This window comes from Motacilla alba, chromosome 9, assembly GCF_015832195.1.
Source record: "Motacilla alba alba isolate MOTALB_02 chromosome 9, Motacilla_alba_V1.0_pri, whole genome shotgun sequence".
NCBI lineage: Eukaryota > Metazoa > Chordata > Aves > Passeriformes > Motacillidae > Motacilla > Motacilla alba.
The window spans coordinates 17,312,136-17,333,186 of NC_052024.1; the positions used below are offsets into that span (position 1 = coordinate 17,312,136).

Below are 21,051 nucleotides of genomic sequence, written 5' to 3' on the forward strand. Positions count from 1 at the left end.
ACACAAACCCAATACAGCAAGAAACAGCTGGAACACAGGAGCCAAGGCAATCCCAAGGTGTTCACAGACCCAAAGGAAAGCTATTTGGTGCCACACAGGGGAGACAACTACCAGATGTTCTCAGCCATCTCTAATCCTGGCTTAACCAGACTGAGACGATAGTGTTTAATCCTTTGTTCTTGGCTGTACATATCTGTAACAATAACAAAGCACTATGATCATTGCCTAATCCATAAGTCAGGCAGTCTCCACATGGCAGCAGAGGTAGGCTTTCCAATAGGACCATGAAGGACAAGGTTTATCAAGTGCTATTGAAGGGTTACGTGACATTCAACCATATGCACGTGTCCAAAGACTTTTCAAAGACATTCTGAGTACTATGGTTCTCAGAACTGTTTGCCTGGACACTAAACAGATCTATAAAATTTACAAGGTTTTTGTCCAAAACTTCATTGCCACTGTGACCTTCCTGGCCGTTTTATTTAAGCCTTGTAAAAATCATTCTCAGTAGCAGTTTAGGTGCTGAGAAGTCAGAAAGCTACAGCCACTTCTTTCTCCTTTGCTTTACTTTGCCTAAACTGGTCCCCAGCTGCAGCCATTTATCCTGTTATCTTGATGGCAGGTGGATAACCTTAGTGTCATTCTGGTGAACAAACAAAGTTTATTTAGATAAACTCAGAAGTTTATTTGCAGTATAAACAGGGTATGATGAGAACCAACCAACCCCAGCAACCCACTCATTCTGTTTACTTAACTACTGCTCCTGAAAAACAGAAGAGGTGACTAAAATCCTGTCAGGCATTCCTTTTCCATTTGGTTCTTAAAGAGCCTTCTAATTCAGGGGGCCTTTTTCATCCAATTATGAAGGCCTTCATTGTACTAGCACTCTGCTGTAGTTTTTTCTCTAGCAGAGCCATTCCTCTTGCATTTGAGTTTTCGGACTGTGATGACCCTGATGTCTTTAAAGCTGTCGACGCAGCACTGAAGAAATACAATGGAGACAGAGCAACTGGTAACCAATTTGCTCTATACGTGGTGATGGAAGCCAAGAGAACTGTAAGTAGACTTTGAAAAAAAAAAAAACGTTGGAATTGTTTATGCACTCTGAATCAGCTTATCTCCATCTCGTTTGTAAGGGGGCAAGCACGACAGCACAGTGTCTTCCAAAAATGTTTTAAAAAATCAAAGTGACTTGCACAGTGAGATACTTGTTCCCCTGACAAGCAGGGGTGTATGTAATGTTTTTATCAGCAGAACTCTGTGTGCTGGTGAATTGCTTACTAATGCAGGGACTAAAGAATAGAAAATTTCTATCACCAACACAATTTGTCTTATTCCACTCTGTTCTCTTTTTTCTTTATTGGGAATTCTACTCTTTTCCATCATCTGTAAGGTTTTCAGACCAATAACAAAACCACACTTCTTAAAAAAATTAATATAATCTTGATTTGGGAAGAGCTGGTGCTGCACATAAAAAGAATTACCTGATAAAGTTTGGCAATATTCTGACCTTGTTTGTGAATATTATTTGATTGACACCAGTGCTAAGTCACAGATCTATCTAGAATCACTAGGTGGTATTTTAGTCAAATGGGGTGACAGCTAAAATTACAGGAGAAAGAAGAATGCAACATGATCCTTTGCCTGGAATCCTTCTGTATAGCCTAAATCTAACAAAAGAGTATTTACCTCGGAGAGGTACACAAAGATGGTATTACCATAATAATGACAAGCATTATTTTACTTGAAAACATTAGCATTTTTTTCTGCTGGATTGGATTTTCAGATGTAAACCACAAGAAATCCAGTGTTAGAGATAATATTTTGCACTCCAAAATCACAAGACACTTTTACCCAGACAGAAACTGACCTCGGAAAGGAGCCATGCATTGCTAAACACTTACAGCAAATTACCCACATCTCCTGGCACCTGCCCTCTCGTGGTCCTGTTTACACACTGGGGAGATTTTAGCAAGTGGAGACAAAGAGCAAAATCAGAAACCCCTTTATATAATTAATATTAAGTAAATGAATAGTCTCAGTCAACATTCTTAATGTTCTCCTTCTTTACAACAGCCAAATGCAAATATCCCTATATCAGAGCTGTAGTACCACCTACCTTACTTTTGCTGGTGTTCCCAAAGGAGAGATAGGAGTTTCAGAATTTTATCTTAAACAATGCTATATTTTTAAGAATACATATTTATTGCAATTATTATTCATCTTTCCTTCTGTAGATAGCCATCTTTCTTTTTCTTAAAAGATACAAAGTGGAAATCAATTACTACTTTGAATCATTGATCTGATTATGATGTGAGAAAAGGAGAATGCAATTAAAATTTCCTCATATTTGAGATTCTTTTTCTAAAAGGAGTATAGATTTTACTCCTCGCTAGTCTCACAATGTTGAATGCATTAATTAAATAGCTGCTTATTACATATTCATGTACATTCATTATTGATAAGGTAATAAAACATAAAAGCTTACTAGTGAAAGACTAAACCTGCCCCAGTTAAAGGCATAGCTGTTCATAATAGTAATGAAATAAACTAATAGCAAATAATACAGAAACAATACCTTTTCTTACTTTGTTTACTTACTGAGTTGATTTATTGCAGATTTAGAACACTGTAACAGAGAACAGAATTTGGCTCTTTTAAAATCCAAATAGCATAATCTGATGTAATTCCATAAAAGTCAATTTCTACCTGCTGAGGATTAAGTCTATTATATTTTTAGAGCCCCTTTTAAACTTTTTTACAATTATTATATGAGGTACTTCTACACTTCTTTGTACCTGTAGCAATATACAACAGGAATTAAGAGTAGGCAGAATATAATTCTGTGTCTACTGCATCAGTGTAAATCCAATATATGCCAACCACATCAGCTCAGCCTCTAAGGTAGCACTAAGGCAAGAATTATAATTTAATCCTCCCAGTAGAGACAGAGAATAATAACTGGATATTTTAGAATAATCCATGCTAAATGACAGCAGCTGCCTGTTTGTATTTGAAAAGTCACATTGGCAGAGCATTTTAGTGGCTGTAAAAGGTTAGTAACTTCTGACTTTATATCCTCTCTAAAGGATGAACCAAAACCTTACAGTGTTGTCACTGTCACCTGTAGGCACAGGCCTGCTACCTGGTTTATGGCAAGGAGAAAATGCCCACTACTGATTTACCGAATTCTGAAGTACCTACACTGGCCGGGCCAAACTTTGCTTAATGTTTTTATTTCATCTTATGGGATTGCTGAGGCTGTCCTGCCCTGCAGCCCAGCCTCCAACGCCTGTAGAAAACCGCAGGCACTGCTCAAGGCTGTCTCCAGAGCACCTCCCTGCTCCTCCCTTCCCGTGCAGGCTGGGCAGCTGAAGTTCCCTGGTACCACCAAGCAGCGGCTGTTTGGGCACTGCCAGCCTGCCTGAGGGCTGCTGGTTCTGGGCTGCCAGGGGAGCTGCACACAAAGAAAGTGGACAGATCTGGGAGGAGGCCAAGAGTGAGAGCGAGGGAGTCAGACAGGAGCACAGTCCAAGCTGGTAATGATGCTAACTATCCAAGCAGCCACCCAAAAGAGCTTTTTTGGAGTACATTTGAATGAGAGTATAAAACCTAACCATGTCTTTTTGGTTCTAAACCCATTGGTACTACAAGTTAAAATGAAGGCAGTTGAGCATATTGTATCCATTACACCAACATATTGTCATTGTAGGTAAGGGCTAACTAATATAATTAGATAAGTTAATATTTGAACTATCAACATCTGAAAGACCAGCAGCTAATGGGAAACCATACTATACAATTTAAGGCAAATAAATAATAGTATTTACTTTTTTGAAACTCTTATCTTTTCACTTGATTTATTATCATACTTTTTTGAAACTCCTATCTTTTCACTTGATTTATTACCATGCAAATGATGACATGTATATTGTTTTAATCCAGGCAGGTCCTGACCCACAGTTCTATGTGAAATACAGAATACTTGAAAGCACTTGTGCCACTGAGGAAAACAAACACTGGCAACACTGTCATTACAAAGTATCTGCAGAGGCTGTAAGTACCTGTTCTCTTTAAAAGTTCTCTCCACAGAAACGTAAGGACCAGGACCACAATTGCCTGGGGAAAATACAGTAGAGAAATTAATTTTTTTAGCTGCATTGCTTTTGAGAGCTTGTAGACTACAGCACAGAATGTTTACAACCCCAAAGTTAACAATTATCGTCCTGAGTTTTCTGGTAGAATCCTGAATATCTGCAGAAAGGAACATTTCAGTGCTTCAATATGAAGTTTCACAATAAATCCAACATAAGATTCGTGCACTGTGAGAGTGTAAGGACTGTAAAACTTGGTATTAATTATGTGTAATGGAAACTTGCACAACCAAATACTGACATGGAAGCCACTATAGCAGAAATTTTGGCAGAGGACTTTCAGCAATGCCAAACTTGCCTGGCTCATGCTACCAGAGGGCACCCAGGGGAGGTACAATGGGCACACTCTGCAGGGACGCTGCACATTCCCAGCGGGTGGCACTGCTCTTTCACACAGTGCATAGGAAGGGATGATGGTGACAATGTAATTTGAATCTTTGTGAAATGACGTGGTCATTGCTGCATACCTTGTACTAGCAGAGAGGAAAATGAATAAATGCATAGTCTTTAGTCATGGGAAGGTGTTAATTTCCATTATTCTGACTGTAAAGTCTTTAGTTAATGAATGCACATCATACAAACACAAAGCGTCATTCAAGTAATCTGCTCAGTTTGTCCCTTACTTTCCTCACAATCAATGAAACTGATCCTTTTTCAAAGGATCAAAAGGATCCTTTTTCAAACAAACAGCAAGTTGGACATTACTACAAATATACATGTGAACCTCTTCCCCAAAATCAGTCTACAACTGTCAGCTGTATTCAATAGCTAAAGCACTGTACTTTTCTTCAGCAAGTTTCAGACAATTTTTGCCATATGTTTTTGCAGAAAACAGGAGAATGCACAGCTCGAATTCATATGAATGATGCTGATAAAACAACTAATGTTTCACAAGAGTGCAAAATTTTCTCAGGTATGTAACTATTTGGGATAGCTTTCAACAAATACATTTACAAACAAAAATGGAATAGCTACAATACTGAGACTTTCAGGTAATTTTAAAGGTATAAGCTCCTTATCATTCTAGTCAGACTTTTATTTATAATCTTTTGTAAGCAACTATTGGTTAAAGATAAAATTTCACTTCACTGTTATACACCTATAGACTAAATCACTGAAGCACAGGCAGTTTCTGCCCAGGGTAATAAAATTCAGCATGTATGTGTAGTAAGTTTCTTCAAGCACCAGAATTATGCCAAGTTAAAATTAGTTTGCTTAAGACCAAAAGCATACTAATAACTTAGGAGACTAGATGCAACTTGTCACACTTCAACTTTCTGTCCTTAATTATTTAAGCATAAAATTGTCCGAGGAATTACTTGAAAAAACTTGGTATAACAAAATTGCGCCTTCATTTTCTTCAAACTGAAAATGACTGAATTCTTGCTGTTAAAGTTTACCAAAAGAAGTATTTACCCCAGACAAGAATAGAAAAATATTTCATTTACAAAATAGAAATCTGGCAGTGATGTATTTATATATGATTAAGAGGCTGATCTTTTACACCTTAACAATAAGCAGTACTACATTTTTCACCTATAAGACACTCATATATGACTATTACATTCACATAGGAATTTCCCTTAGTAGAAAGAGATCACATTGTTTTAAAGATTTCCAACTGAGATCTCTGTGCCTGGTGCTCTGAAAAACATACCCAAGTTTGCTTTAAAATATCCATCTAACTATTAACTACAGAAATATTTCCCCCAATTTCCCAGATGTTTAAAGCTGAAATGGCTTTACCTACAGCCAGCGTCCTAGGAACTGCAGTACACAAACTCCATGTTCTGCAGTGAACAAATGCTGCATTTGTAGGGCAATGGTGACACCTAGTTGCCAGCAAAAGCTTTGTGACTCCCACAGAGAACACACGGGAAATTTGCATTTGAATCTTTGCTTAGAAAGCAAAAAATCCCCATATATAAATTAAATGAATCAGGTATTCAGCATAAGGAACTCATCTCTTCTTACCAAGTTATAACAACTCTGGAAAATAATACATGTTTGTTCAGCATAGTCCTTATGAAAGTTCTGAGACCACAGTTGGTCTAGAAGGGGGCGTGCTCTTGGTTCATTATCTCTTTGTGACTGCTTACTGAAAAGGTGGTCACACTTCTCTGTTTGCCATTACTGAGTCAACACAAGACATTGGTCACACCTGGAAGGTGAGGGATTTCCCCTCTGTATTGGTACCACGCTGTTCAGCCTCTCTGATGGAACAGTTTGATCTAACTGACCCTGGACTGGTTTCCTGGCTGGTGCAAACTGGCACAACTTCCTTTAAGCCAGTTTATGCCAGTTGAAGATCAGACACATAAATTTTATTTCAATTCCACAGGGACCACATATTGTCCCGCTTCCATTCTCAAGCTCACTGACTTGTGAAATTAATTTATGTACTGAACTATAAAATTAATTTATGAAAATCCAGTCCATGATTACTAGAAAGGAAAGAGAGTTAATAGGATTAGTAGTAGGAAACAGGAGTTTGAGCATCCCTGTCAAGCTTGTCTATTCACAGCCAATCCAGCTGGTTAAGCCTGAGGGTAGCACCAAGTGGTAACTGGCAGCCACAATGACTGGTGAGGACAGCAGAATAGTCCAACTACAGTCCCTGGGGCACTCAGAGTCACACGGGTGAGCCCAAACATTTCTGCTGAAGTCCCCATCCTGAAATGTGGTGAGGACAGCAAGCAGCTGCACACTGTGGGTGAGCTTTGAAGAATCTGAAAACCATCCCTTTAGTTGTAGCTTCCACTGGCTCCTCCCTGGATGAATGAGTAATGTACCTTCCTTAATGGTGTCAAAACTACACACAAATTTTTTTCTGCAATTCAGTAATTGCTGGAATGGTGTTCATTGCCAAAACTGTGTCTGGACCCTAAGGTCATGGATGGCCCCTGCCACCACAACCACAGCATATTCCTAAACATAAAAATGTCTTTGTAGGCCTTGAAACTGGAATATAGGGTTTGCTTATTATGCCAGATAAAAGCAGGAAAGGTTCTTGCTCACTCTCAGATAGGAAAAATGAAAACCTAAGGCTGTTTTGCATGAAGCCCTATGCTTTTTGGTTTGTTTCTTTTCCAGATGTGTCGAAGATAAGACTTACTGAGGCTCCATGTCTTGGATGCTTTCATCACATATCAAGCGATGGTTCAGAAGTGTCAGAAATTCTGAAAAAAGCCATTCAAAAGTTTAACAAGCACAGTGATGAACTTGCCCTTTTTAAGCTTGTGGAAATAAAAGAAGCTAAGAGACAGGTTTGTGCATGATTTTTCTCTAAATTTTACTGAAATAATCCAACCCAAAGCAGGTACCTCGGGGTTTTTTGTGTATGTTTCTGATATTGAAGGAGATTATATTTCATAGTAAAGCATAAGCATACAAAATGCATATAGAGGGTAGAGTCAATAAATAATTGTCTTAATTTATAAATTTATAAGGAATCATTAACAGTTACCTACTGGATTTTCAGAGCTCTCAACTGATAGTATACTTTTTTTTTTTTTTTTTTTTTTTTAATCTGCAGTTGCTTCTAAGCAGTGTTTAGCACCAGTTTATTTGCATTCTGGTCTGGCACATGCAACCAGTATCATCTCAGACTCTCCTGGGTATTTCCTTTGGCCTTGCCCTGAGGCTCCAGCAGGAGCAGATCCCTCCTAAGGGCTGAGCCAAAGCTGCCAGCCTGCACAGATGTCTCTCACACTCACCAGCCTCTCAAAGAGCAGCAGGCATCTCTGCTTTTGCAGGCAATAGGGCCCATTTGTCAGCAGCTGCTATGTGCTATAGGACAGGTAAATCCCACATAGGAGAAATGGGTAAGAGAACCCAAAAACCCATCATACCACTTGCTGCAAGATTTCTGCTAATGGGAATATCTGCTTTGCAAGAAATGACTACTCAGGTTGCAGAAATTGTATCATCTGGTATTTCATGCAATAATTCCTTCCCTGTGAAAGACTTTCCTATGGATGGGTGTGACATTGCTAGAAAGTAAAGTTTCTTACTTGGTTTTTAACTAGTGTACAACCCAACAGCAAACACAGACCCTTTTCTTTGAACCTGTGTATATTTACTAAGCCGAAAAGCAACTTCTGGTCTCATGTCAGCTTGACTCATGATTTAAACCAGACTGTCCTCATTATATTTACTGATGGCAGCAATCCTCTTTGCTGAAAGACAAACTTGCACAACTTTAAGCCACGTGACAGTGTTGCAGATAGACTGCAATCCAGCCACTGGAAAGAGAACTCTCATGTCACCTCTGGCAAAGAGAGAAACGTCAGAGCTCTCCACTTCAACTGATCTGGGATAACAAGTTCTTATATTTGACTGGTTTTCCTTTTTAATATAACATTACCTGGCCCAACACTATGATTTGGAGAGGTTTCATGGGTGAGAAGAAGTAGCCACTGTTAGGAAAATGGAACAGCTTCCTGGAGAGAAAATTTTTAAAAGGGTTTTGAACGTGGACAAAGCAGTGTGTGTGGGAAGGTAAAGCCCAGGATAGACAGAATTATGGGGAGATGATAAATGCAGAACACTCAACAAAAAAATGATGCCAGCAGTATAGTGTTACATTATTCAGATACTGTTTTACTGTGTCCCATGCTCAGGAATGCAGGACTTGCCAGGCTGTGTTACTGTAGTCATCTATCTAGACCAGCTTCCTGTCAGGGGCAGTAATAAGTAACAGATCTTTGGAGGAAAGCGCAAGAAACCCAGCAGTGTGAGGCTGCAGGCTTGCCAGAAGTGGACACCAAATACAAAGTGCACTTCTAACAAAAGCAAGACTTCATTTACATTTTGTACTGCAAGGACAAGATTTGTTTGCTGTCCACGAACAATCTATGGCTTAATGAGTGCAAAGTGATTTGATAGATAGAAGGCACTAGATGAGTAGTTTTGCTTTCTTTGCTAATCTCATGTAATAGTTTAACTTTCAAGTTTGCATTGTTTTACATAATATATAACCTAAATATCTCTTCCAGGTGGTAGCTGGATGGAATTATGTAATTAGATATGAAATTGAGGAGACTAATTGCACCAAAGACCAATTTCAAGATTTAACTCCAGAATGCAAAATTACTTCTAGAGGTGTAAGTAATCTCCAAATCTGTTTATGAAGAAAATATCACATTAACAAATGATCATTGAGATCTGACTCAAGAAAATATTTATTGTCTTGTTTCAGTTCATGAACAAAGTTTAAATCCAGTCTTATACATAACTGTTTGTGTAACTAGGACATCCATGTCTTCTGAGTCAGTGACTAAGAGGACCACTGAAAGGTTTACAGATTACACCACAGAATCTAACCAGTCTCAGCTAAATAATAAATCCTGTGAGATGTTTTTATCCAGATATTCAAGGAGTTACTCATGTACAACCCAAGAAGTGATAGTTAAAATTAGCACAATTTCCAGCCTAAGACATATTTTCTCAGGAAAGTCAGTAGCTGAATTATTACTTAACCTTTACCACAGTCCAAATAATAGCTTCAAAAGAAATTTATTAACATATTTTATACATAATCCAGGTAAACACTGCTGCAAACCCAGGTACTCCCTTGGCTTCACTTACCTGGAACTGAAGCGGCTGTACCAAAAATAGAGGCTTCCTCTCTCAACTGACTTCCCTGAACCAGCTCATGAGAGCATCAGAAAGATGATTTTGCAAACACAAGGCAGAGGGCAGGAATGCAGAGTCACTATGAACAGTGGTGGTAAATGGGAGGGGACAGAATGGCATCTGTTTCAGCTGTTGAGGAAATGCACCATTGAGTGTTACATTCAAGAGCCTCTCCTGCTCAAAAATCACTCCTTGTACATCTCAAGAATGTTTCAGAAGTATTGATCAAAAAAGGAAAGAATGACAGCACTGGTAAATAACAGAAGCATGAGAGTCAGACCAGCTGAAGCAAATCCCTCTACACCCATGTGCCCTTAAACCTTAAGCAAGTTATTTAACCAGCTTGAGTCTGAGTTTCCCCAGCTGTCACCTAGAGGTGATGACTTCTGTCACCTCACCTGCAGGAGCACTGCCTCACTCACATACTGCTTTGGTCACACAGGGCTTCTGGAATTAGATCATAAGCACTTGTCCCCTGAACTTGCCAGTAGATCATTGACAGATATTAGAATATCATATTCCAAGAATATTCCATACCTTGGAATGACCAAATTCCAAGGAAGTTTTCTCATACCTTTATTTAGCTCTGTACTATTCATCCTTAAATGGGAGGGCCAGAATTGCACCCGGTGTTCAACACACATATGAATCACTGAGCTGTATGGGGACATTATGTCAATCCCTTTAACCTGGTTAATAAGCCTTGACATTATTCTTCATCAGTTTTTTTAAAATAGTACTAAGTAAAATTTTTATAATTACATTTTCAAGTAACTGTCATGGTCCTGAGGTCTGAATTTTAAGTCTTCCTTCTTGTTTTATGGTTAATTTGGTTTCTTTAGTCTTTGATAAAGGATTTCACCAAAATATTTCTTAAAATCTCTGTATATCAAGACGTCTCTACCCACCTTTGTTGATGCTTTGTAGAACTTTGACAAATCTGCAAAATATGACTTCTGCTTACCATAAAACCTCAGGTTTTCCTGGACGTATTCATTGTCCCTAGTTCTTTCCTTATTACTGTTTTTAATCACTGGAATGGTGGAATTGGTTTTAGGCTCTATAATCTTTAAAAAAACCCCACAATGAATATCTGATTTCTTCAAGCTTTAAGATATCAAGGCAGTTTTAAGCAAGTTATCTACCACAGTTCCTTTAGAAGACCTGAGAAAACACAAGAAACTCAGTAATGTTTGATTTTATAATTGTGTAATTTTCTTTTTGGTCTTTACAGTTTGAGACAGAAATTCCATGGAGTTCTCCATAAAATATGATTCTGGCTTGTAGACATTCTCATTTTTCTCTTTAATGAACACATACAAATAGTTCATTTGGCTTCTCTTTAAGGTATTCTTTTCTCTGAGTGGTCCTTTTGAACTCTGATTATTTATTGCCTCTGCAGACTGTCTGTCAGAGAGGAAGGAAGGGGCGGAAGGAAGGGGCGGAAGGAAGGAAGGGGCAGAAGGAAGGAAGGAAGGAATTATTACAATCATGCTTGACTTATTCTGTTAGCAGGAAGGTATTAGGATGTAAGCTTGTTCATTATTTCTAAATAACAAGGAGCTGTTTTGCATTTTTGACTCCAGCGTGTAGCTAAATGTGAGGCCAAAGCATTTCAGAATCTTCAGGCAGAGATCGTAGATACCGCCAGCGATTGCAAGCTTCCAGGTATGTCTTAAGCACTACCAGTTTTGAAAGTTCCACAGTTTTCAGTGTCTTTTATTGTTATGTATTGTTATTTTTTCCTCCAGCCTATCTGGACACAGATACTGTTCCATGTAGTAAATGCTGCATTCTCACCCATTCAGACTAGATTTTCTTCAACACACAAATTCACTGCCAGTTACATGCACCTCCTGTTTCACCCAAATCAGGTCTTTCCATACATGTAGCTGTACCCTCTCCATATTTTCTGGCTACCTATAACTGGCACATGCAATTCTTGTTTCTACAAGAGAGCTGTTGTTAAATGTCCCATGTGACAGGTGCTGATGTTCTTTTAGATAACCAAGATATGATATTGCTGATCATATAAAACTCAAATATATTTTGTTTTCATTTCATAGACCCAAACATGAAGAGTTCCAGAAAGCAGTTATGACTGTTTTTCCTAGCCTTAATCTACATTGAACCTTTTGTTTCTTAGATCTGAAACCTGTTGCTCTCTTTCAGTTGAAGAAACGGTAGTTGCTGCCATTTGCCCAGGTTGTCCAAGGACTATCCCAAATGACAGTCCAGAACTGAAGGAGCTACTGAAGGTTTCTACAGAGAAGTACAATTCAGAGAGCAATGATGACTTCTACTATAAAGGTGGAGAAATACAATCAGCAACAGTTCAGGTTGGGATATTTCACAGAGATGAGGAACAGACATGACATTATTATTGGCCTGAGCTGAATGTTACCTGAAGTTTGTATTTAGATTTGAAATAATGTTTTTGTCTAAGTGTTCATACATGTGATAACTGAAATATCCATGCAATTTTTCCTGTAAAATCTAATCCATATTGCCTTGCATTCAAAAATTTCCAATCTCTTGAATTTTCTTTTTTTTTTTTTCTTAAAACAAAATGATTTTAAAATAATGTAAAGAAGGTTGGCTCAGGGCATTTGATTTCTGTGTATCTAACCTGCTTTTTACCTTTGTAACAAACCTTAGACTTTTAAAGTATAAAAGTTTTACTAGACAGGACTACTCCCTTGATCCACCACACCAATAATCTCCACATTATTTTAAGCAGCGTCCACCCTACAGTTGTATGGTCCAAAATCTTAATTTCCCTTAGAGGCATCTTAATTTCCCTTAGAAATGTGTTCTTTTATATACTGATTGTGCTGCTAATAATACTCTAGCTAGATTCAGAAAAGGACATCTGTGCATAACTTAATACACAGCTTGATAAAGGATGAGGAATCAGGAGGGTAATATTGGTCAGTGTTTGCATAAGCCTTGTTTACTATCCCAACACACCAAAACAGAAGTTTAGGAGAGAACTGAAAATTTGACAGTGGAGTAGTGTAGAAAATACTTGGTTATAACTACTCCTGAGCATGAGGTGTCACTGGAGAAGGCACTAAAAGCACACCAGAATTTTTCCAAATAGCTCATATTATCTTACTGATAATATCTGTGCCTTTTCTTCTTTCAAACTTTTTTCTTCCTTCTGACTTTCTCTATCATGACTGACATTACCATGCATGCACTTTTAAAACAGATTTCAGGGAAATAAAATTTCATGTCTTGCCTGATGTCCCCAAAGCAAGATATATTATTTCAAGCACTGTGAAAAATACTAAGAGAACTCACAGCAAGCACATTCTTGAACCCATGCAGTTCCTCTCTTTAATGCGTTTGGCAAATAGGTTCATTTTCAACTGAGCCCGTTCATCACACACTTTGTTTTACTCACATTCCACTTTTCTGACATCGTATTTGGCTCTCTACAGTGCTATCACTAATGATTTCATCTGTTACTAATGAAATTACTACAGGCATTTAATAACTGTGGGCCCAATATTATTCTGACCTTTTCTGTTTCCTTCAGCTTCAATGCCAGAATTTTTGAGAATAAGAACTGGAGCAAATAAGTCACTTGGTTAGAAGCAGATAAGTTTACCACCAAATACTTTAATATTGTTCTTCACATATGCTGGCCCAGTGGTTAGGACTTGTAGAATACAAGTAGTATAAGCTTGTAGAAAATCATCTTTCCTGTGAAACCTTTTCAATAAAATGCCTTTAGTGCAGAAAGCTTTCTTGCTAATTTTTCAGGTGGTTGCAGGAAAAAAGTATCGAGTAAAATTTACAGTCTGGAAGACAAACTGCTCTAAGAGTGAGTTCGAAAAACTTAATGAAGACTGTACAGCCACATCAAACAGTGTAAGTAATGATAATCTTGCCAACTGCGATGTTTCTAATGGACAAATTAATTTGCATCAGAAACTGTAAACGCTTAAGTAAAATCACATCCTGGGTTCTGTTACCTCTTTAGTAAACTTTTGTTCCAAGAAGAAGGGCAGCTTTCACTGTTTGTAACCCAGGTTAAGAAACCCTGAAACTTGAACTGCAGCTGCAGGGTCATTGCTCACTGCAAAACCAAAGGAACCTTCTTTTGATAATAATCAGTGAAAGAAAGGAGAGGAGAAGGCTGCTGCCAAATGAAATAGCTGCAACACTCCTGACTCTGTGGACTTGCAGCTAAGAAAAACATGAGACTGGATTGTTACTTGCGAGCAAAGGAATGACATTTCTGGAGTGCACGCCATGCTGTTGATAGTGGGAAAATGTGTTCTGGACACTGGAAAGGAAACCATTGGCAAGGGCGTTGTTTGAGGAGAGGGCCTTTATCTCCCATCTCTTTTCCCACCATATGAACAGTGCTCACCTGTGAGATTTTAGAATTTGTTAGTGCAGCAGGCACTAAAAAGAAAAAATAAGGCTTTATTTAAATTTCCCAATTTTTAGTAGGAGAAACACCATAAACAAAAAATATTTCTTAGGAATATCATGAAGATTATGCAGTTAGTGCTCCAAAAGTGATAGAGATGAAAAATCCAATTTTCAAGATTTAATCTGAAATCCAAAGTTGAATTAAGGTGTTCACACAGGCATACTACAACCTTGAAAAGCTAAGCTGTGATGTGTCCCAATACAGAAGTATCGATCGCTGAGATAGATTTAATAAACACTTTGTTAAAGTTCCAAGGATATTAAAGTATTATTTACAAAAACATTTCTTTTTCAGGCCCAAGTCTCTTCCTTTGTGTCTGAAGTTTTGTTGCCTTAATGTGCTGGTTTTTGTTTTGTTAACAGGCATCACTGTCATGCGATGCACAAATTCACGTGATCCCATGGCAGGATAAAATCTATCCCCAGGTGAACTGCTCGGAACAGCATCAAGCGGTAAGATTCTTCTTCATTATCCATCCTATTAAGCAGAGTGTAGGACAACAACAGTCAATAAATTCTTTATCCTTTCAAAATTATCCCATATTTTATAACAAAAATAAAGGAACACAGTTATTTTAACAGCCTCATGAATGTCATATTCTTTTCTCTCACCCTCTAACCTCAACAAGCTGTTACAACAAAGCAGTTTCACCACAAGGTTAGACAACAGCCAACAAGGTGATCACACAAACAAAGACACTGGGACAGGGAGAAGTTCTGCCTGTTGGCTGCTCCTCTGCATTCTCAGTTAAGCTCTGGAGTATCAAGCTCCATCAAATCCCTCAAATTGCTACTCATACTAGGTTTAAAAGTTAAAATAAAAATGTGTTTGCTGGCACAATAATTATACCCCACAGATTTCCAAAGCATCTGTGAACCTCTCCATATGAGTCGAGTGGAGCCTGCTGCAGCTGTCAGTCTCTGCACAAGATCTTCCAATTTCTTCCTACTCAGCTCCATGATGAACTAGTCCTGAATGCAAGTCATTTGAAAATCTCACAATACAAATATAGTGAATATGAATATTTTATTATCAGATATTTCTGAGGATTGCAGAGACTACATTGTGACACTGAATAAAGACAGATTACCCTGCCCTTGTAACTAATAACTTCACTGTGCTCAGAACCTTCATAACTTCATAGTCATTTGTTATGGATCAACTAATGTGTCTCCTCTCTATTTTCACTACAATATTTTATCCATATCAACTTTCAAATTTAGCTTCAACCCAAGTTACTCTGATTTGCAGCTAGATAATGATCAGAGACTTTGGTGGAGAGGAATGAAACTCGTGTTGTACAGTGATTGTACACCATGAATTCACAGCCTTTGTCTTCCAGTTGAACACTGATGAGGGAGTAGAGATGACTCAATAACAACAGAATGTTTGATATTATCAGCTTTAATCTCTGTGTGTTATTTCCAGGCAGTATTCTGAAATGCATATGTCAAATCTAGAAGTAAAAAAATTGAAAATTTACATTTCATATAACAAAAGGACACAGATCTTCTGTATATTCTGCCATTGATACTATTCAGAGATGCGTTAACCTTCAGCATAACTTGGTTCTATACATGGGAGTGTAACACTCTAACAAAGTGCCAGGACATTTAGTCCTAGAATCCAACTGTATTGTTCATAAATTAAAACCAGTACATGTGTTTTGCTCTCTGTAGTATAATTCCTTTCTTATACTGACAAAATTTCAGTGATGCAGAAATTTTTCTTTTACACATATAGCCGCTAAAGTACTCCAGAATTATTTGGGAGGATGTTTATGTTTGTATGCTTATCACAGAAGAGATACTTGTTTAGTTTAGATTTTAATTTAAAAATCTGCTAAATGATTCATGTACTGCAATGAGCCAGCTTCTGAATTTCCCATATCTGAAGCAATTTTTCTGTTTCACGTAACAAATGTGGCTACTATTGCAATGTTTTATAGGTGTTCTTTGCAAGAAGGCCTCCTGGATTCACACCTTTCCGGAGCACTACGATGCTAGGCCAGCCACATGCAGTTTCTGCTGATAAAAATGAAGGAGAAAGTCAAAGCCCTAGCACAGAAACGAGGAAAGACAATGGACAGGAACCAGAAGGCGAAGGTGAACCTGAGCACAAACACAGGCACAAACACAGGCATAAGCACAGGCATGGAGTTAAAAAGGATCATGACAATGACAGAAGGCATAGGCATGACATTGGTTGTGGGCACAGAAGTGGCCATGGGTGTGGGCATAAAAAACACAGTAAAAAGAATAAACATAAACATCCAAACTCCAAATCCTCTGAGGAGTCAAATGAAAGGGGTTTTAATCAAAATGAAACCCTCCCATCATCCAGTGCTGAAACTGCACTGGAGCTGGTTAGTACAGAGGTTGCAAGGGAGGAAACCAATAGACCTGCAGAGCCACTAATTGTTCCTGATACTTCTTTATTTAATGGGTTGCCAGATCGTCCAGAATCTCCTCGTCCCAGATGTCCTGGAAAACCATGGAAACAACTTGTGGGCTTTTCAGCCCCTCCTAGCTTTCCCAGAGAATTCACAAATGAGGATCTCTTGCCTTCTGCAGCAGAAAACATCAATCCAGCTACAGAAAACAACGAGGAAGACTTTGATCTCTCAGATGCTGTAGCATAATTCAAACATTGTGGGATCCTTTCCAGAAATGTTCAGAAAATAAGAATACTGCCTTTTGAAATGTATAAAACACGAAGAGGCAAAAGCTCATATTCTGTTAGCTGAAATACTCAAGTAGGTCACCAGCACTTCTGGGGACCTAAGACCATATGGCAATACTGTGTATTTGCATATATTTGCAAATATGTAAATCTGTGTAACTCATCTGCCTCAACTTTCTATAAGCACAAACTGAATTGCTGCATCAAATCTTACTATATTATATTTAAAATAATGGCAGAAAGAATTTTGCAGATTACATGAAGAATCTCAATCAAATATGGGTAAAACAAGACTATATAGAACAAGGGAGCCTCTCTTAGATATGTGAAATATTTTTTCTCTAATTTACTGAACTGGATCATTTAAAGAACAAAATAAAACAAAGGAATCTTTTTACCTGTTAATTTCTTTAAAGAAATCAATATTGCTACCAGTCTATCACTAGTGGTTGTTCTGTTGGATGAGATAACAGGGACAGCTGAGAGAATCCTAAATAAAGCAGGTTTATTACTCCCTATACATATTATGTTAACTACCTAGAGAAGCACGTTGATTGCCAGATTTTCATTCAGCAGAGATGAAGAAATACTACAGATCAGATGACAATATTACGAACTCTTGAGACACCTAAAATTTGTGTGCCTTCTTCCATTATTAGGTTGTGCATAATTTTGAGATAGGACTGGTTTTTCTATTCTGGGTATCTTCCAAAAGCTGAGTTTTTGGTGCAATGCATTAGCTAAAAAGCACCAAATATTTCTTGCAAAATAAAATATGTTTTCCTTCTGTATGGATGTGATAACTTATTCAGCTGAAAAAACCCAAAAACCACACAGCAATAAATACATAAATAAATACTTCAATGCCAGATCAGTTCACCTGTTTGAAATGCTACTCGATCCTGTAAAGGGTTAGTGACAGGGTGAGGTCCTACAAATAACACCTCACTGATTTTTTTGTAAAAGACCACATTATTTGAAAGCTCAGTGGAAATGCACTCCACCACAGCTGCAATTCTGCTCATCTCAGCTGCTAGGATCGCTGTGGCACGGAGACTTTATACTCAACAGCTGGGAATTGGTCCTTGTGTGCTGTGCTTCTACAGTCGGTGAGGAGGAGCTAGACAGGGGAAGTCTACTCAGAGAATGCAAAAGAGATGGGAACAGGATCAGGAGGTCTTGGCATAACAGGCAAAGGATGATCTGCAGAGAGGAGATAGCTACCAAGAAAGGTCAGAAGACACAGAAGTGGAAAGAACAGGGGCAGGGTGGCATGATATGGCTGGGGTGAGAAGAACAAAAGCAAACAGCAAATTAGTGGTAAATATTGAAACAGAGCGAATGGGATGGAAAAGTGGGTGAAGGTAAAATCATCAAGGAGCTATAAAGCACAGGAACTCAAGAAGGGGGGCAGGAACAAAAACAAAAAACAAGAGAGGGGTCTCTCTGATTGTGTAGGAGAGTCCCCAACACATCACAGAACAGAACTCACGCTGCCTGAATCTAAGTATTCCCTGACAGTGTAGGCACACCTCCCGTTTACAATGCCTGGTTCCTTTTTTACTAATTTCATTAGAAAATTCATTAGAATATATTGAAAAAGTAAGTAAATCTAAAATTAGAAACAGTGCCTGTGAGTACAAATTCAGCATGGTTGTGTGCATCTGAACTTTTTTACACGGCGTAATTGGCCGCCACATAGGCATGGATGGAGACAGACAGACAGATATCTATCATGACTGATGGTATCAGAACCATTATACTTCCTTTCTTTCTGAAAATAAGCATTCAGAAGTCATAAAAATTAGCTGGAGCCCAATTTAAAAGAGAGATACAGTAATAATAACGCCTAGATCCATCACTAATTAAATCCAGCCTTTTTAATTCATTCCTTTTCCTTGCAGCACAATATGCAAAGGCTATCTTCTTGTTTTGACAAGAGCTAAACTTACAAAGCTATGCCAATGAAAGCCTTGAGAGTTATCTTTAGTTCTCTGCTTCTTTTCTTCCAAATATTTGATTGGTATGATTTTGGCTGTAACTGGAAACTATTTGTGTATACTGAATTACTAACAGGAGTATAAGCTCAAAAACAGGAGTATAAGCTGGAGTATAACAGCAGTATAAGCTCGAAACCAGTTTTTCTTTAAATTACAGTAGCAATTTAATAATTAATGAAAAATTACAGTAAAGACATAAAGATGCAAATATAAGAAAAACAAAGTTTCCTTTCAATTTTCAGTCTCCCTGATATGAATGAAAGGACCGTCACACTCTTGATGTATTCTCCCCACAGAGTACATACACAACCATGAGTAGTGAGACTCAGGACTGAGTGGTCATTTACCACGTGCTATAGTGATGATGTGAGGTTCCATTATTAACACAATTTCAATTTGTTTATATAATTTACAAAACTAATTACTTTTAAAAAATCGTTCTGGAATAAAAATCAGTGTTCCATGTGTAAAAATTCTGAAACATAATGTTTGGATATTTTTAGAATAGAACATTTCCATTTCTCATTGACGTGTTCCACCAGAAAGTTTCAATTATCACAAAATAGCACTTTCGGGTGGAAGAAGCTGTTGTGAGAAAACTCCTGACCAGGCCTGTTCCCGCTCCTGCTGAAGAGCTCTGTAAAACTCGCAGCTTCTCCTCCTGCTGGAATCACGCTGGAGCGCTGCATCCAGGGCCCGCAGCGCCCAACGAGCACTTTCCTCCTTGGCCAGCAGATGGCACAACTTTTGTCACAGGGTTTATGATCGCCAAATTTTGTCAGGTTTGTCACTGCCAGGAATGGTTTAGTAGGCCTAACACTCAGCGTTTCTTCTGGGTGAGTAACACTGTGGCTAAAAACATCCATCTGTGCAATCTGTTTTAAATATTAAGCTCTAGCAACAGAGCTTCGATGCTTGCCAGTTACTTACTATAAGCAAAGCATATAAATAACACTCTAAATGTAATTCCATGAACATGAAAAATAAGGACTACTGCACCAGAAAAATTGCATTCTTACTGATACAGATAATCGGAACTAGGAGTCTGGGGTATGAAAATATGTCTGAATTAAACCTCTGTTTACTCGTACTGCTGACATCCAGAGCCACATGATGGCCATTCTGCAGTTGTCTGAATTTAATGTTCTCCCTCCCCTGTTCATTCTATCTGTGACAACGGGACAAAACACATATTTCAACAGACCATATGAAAAATTCCTCAGCTTTACTATGAATGGACTATTGGATTTTTGCCATAATTCAGACATGACCTTTTCATCACACTCAGCAGTTTCAATCATCCTCCAGCGCTATGTTCACACAGTGTAAGCCATGGGAGAGAGCTGTGCAAACACCTGACATCAGAACATGTGGAGCATTAATGATGAACACTGCTATTTGATAGGATGTCAATTTCCTTGACATTGCATTTCTTTCCTTGTTTTCTCAGGTCTCTCAGCCAACAAGATAATTGTTCCCAATTTAGGAATAATAGCTCTGAGGATAAATGAGTCTAAGTGGCTACAGAATTAGAAATGACACTACTACATGGCTTTTGTAATGTAAACAGAGCTGTACCAAATCCAATGCACAAATTCCTCATGTGTTCTTTAAAAATAACAATGGGGATAGATATTTTCAATTCTGTAACCAGCTACTCACCCATAATTCCTAATTCTGCTGTGTTTACAAGACCACATTAGTGTAACGCAGCTCCCACAGTTTTAATTAAGCTTTATGTGCAAGTTCATTTGGGAAAATGTAATTAATAACACAATGTTTCTACTGCATTCTAAAATAAGAGGAAGAGTATAACACAATGTTTCTACTGCATTCTAAAATAAGAGGAAGAGTATGTTAAGGAGTAAAGAGTGAAGGTTTTTCTAGTCGGGTAAGGCATCTTGCTGCAATGAATACTCTTAACACTGCAGCTCCTGCAATGGCTTCAATCTGCTGCCCCCTGAAAACTGAACCATAACCTTCAAAGGAGTAACTCCTACCACTATGGAGTAACAGGGATTAGAAATCTCATAGTGATTCTTTTCTCTTCTGCCATGAATACAGATAGTGCTGATCAGTGGGTTGAAGATCAGGCATTAAAATACTTACCTTACTCAAATTAAGCCAC

At 38.2% G+C, this 21,051-nt stretch overlaps 1 protein-coding gene across 2 annotated transcripts; it reads left to right on the forward strand.

Annotated features, from left to right (window-relative positions):
* Positions 1 to 735: 735 nt before the first annotated feature.
* KNG1 (kininogen 1) lies at positions 736 to 17,714 on the forward strand. Of its 2 annotated transcripts, XM_038145299.1 has the most exons (11): positions 743 to 1,056; positions 3,946 to 4,056; positions 4,983 to 5,067; positions 7,248 to 7,420; positions 9,152 to 9,259; positions 11,378 to 11,459; positions 11,964 to 12,130; positions 13,563 to 13,670; positions 14,604 to 14,693; positions 16,190 to 16,346; positions 16,695 to 17,714. In XM_038145299.1, the coding sequence occupies exons 1-11, from the start codon at positions 862 to 864 to the stop codon at positions 16,880 to 16,882; spliced, it is 1,464 nt and encodes a 487-aa protein (XP_038001227.1). In that variant the 5' UTR covers positions 743 to 861; the 3' UTR covers positions 16,883 to 17,714. The 2 variants fall into 2 exon arrangements, with proteins under 2 accessions (XP_038001225.1, XP_038001227.1); XM_038145297.1 differs by having other exon boundaries at positions 736 to 1,056; positions 16,190 to 17,714.
* The last annotated feature ends 3,337 nt before the right edge of the window (positions 17,715 to 21,051 follow it).

Bases quoted from the DNA above. Each gene is read 5' to 3' on its own strand.
- KNG1 (XM_038145297.1), top strand. From the start codon at position 862: ATGAAGGCCTTCATTGTACTAGCACTCTGCTGTAGTTTTTTCTCTAGC. The intron at 7,421-9,151 runs GTTTGTGCATGA...TATCTCTTCCAG, and splicing joins TAAAAGAAGCTAAGAGACAG to GTGGTAGCTGGATGGAATTA. The intron at 9,260-11,377 runs GTAAGTAATCTC...TTTTGACTCCAG, and splicing joins GCAAAATTACTTCTAGAGGT to CGTGTAGCTAAATGTGAGGC.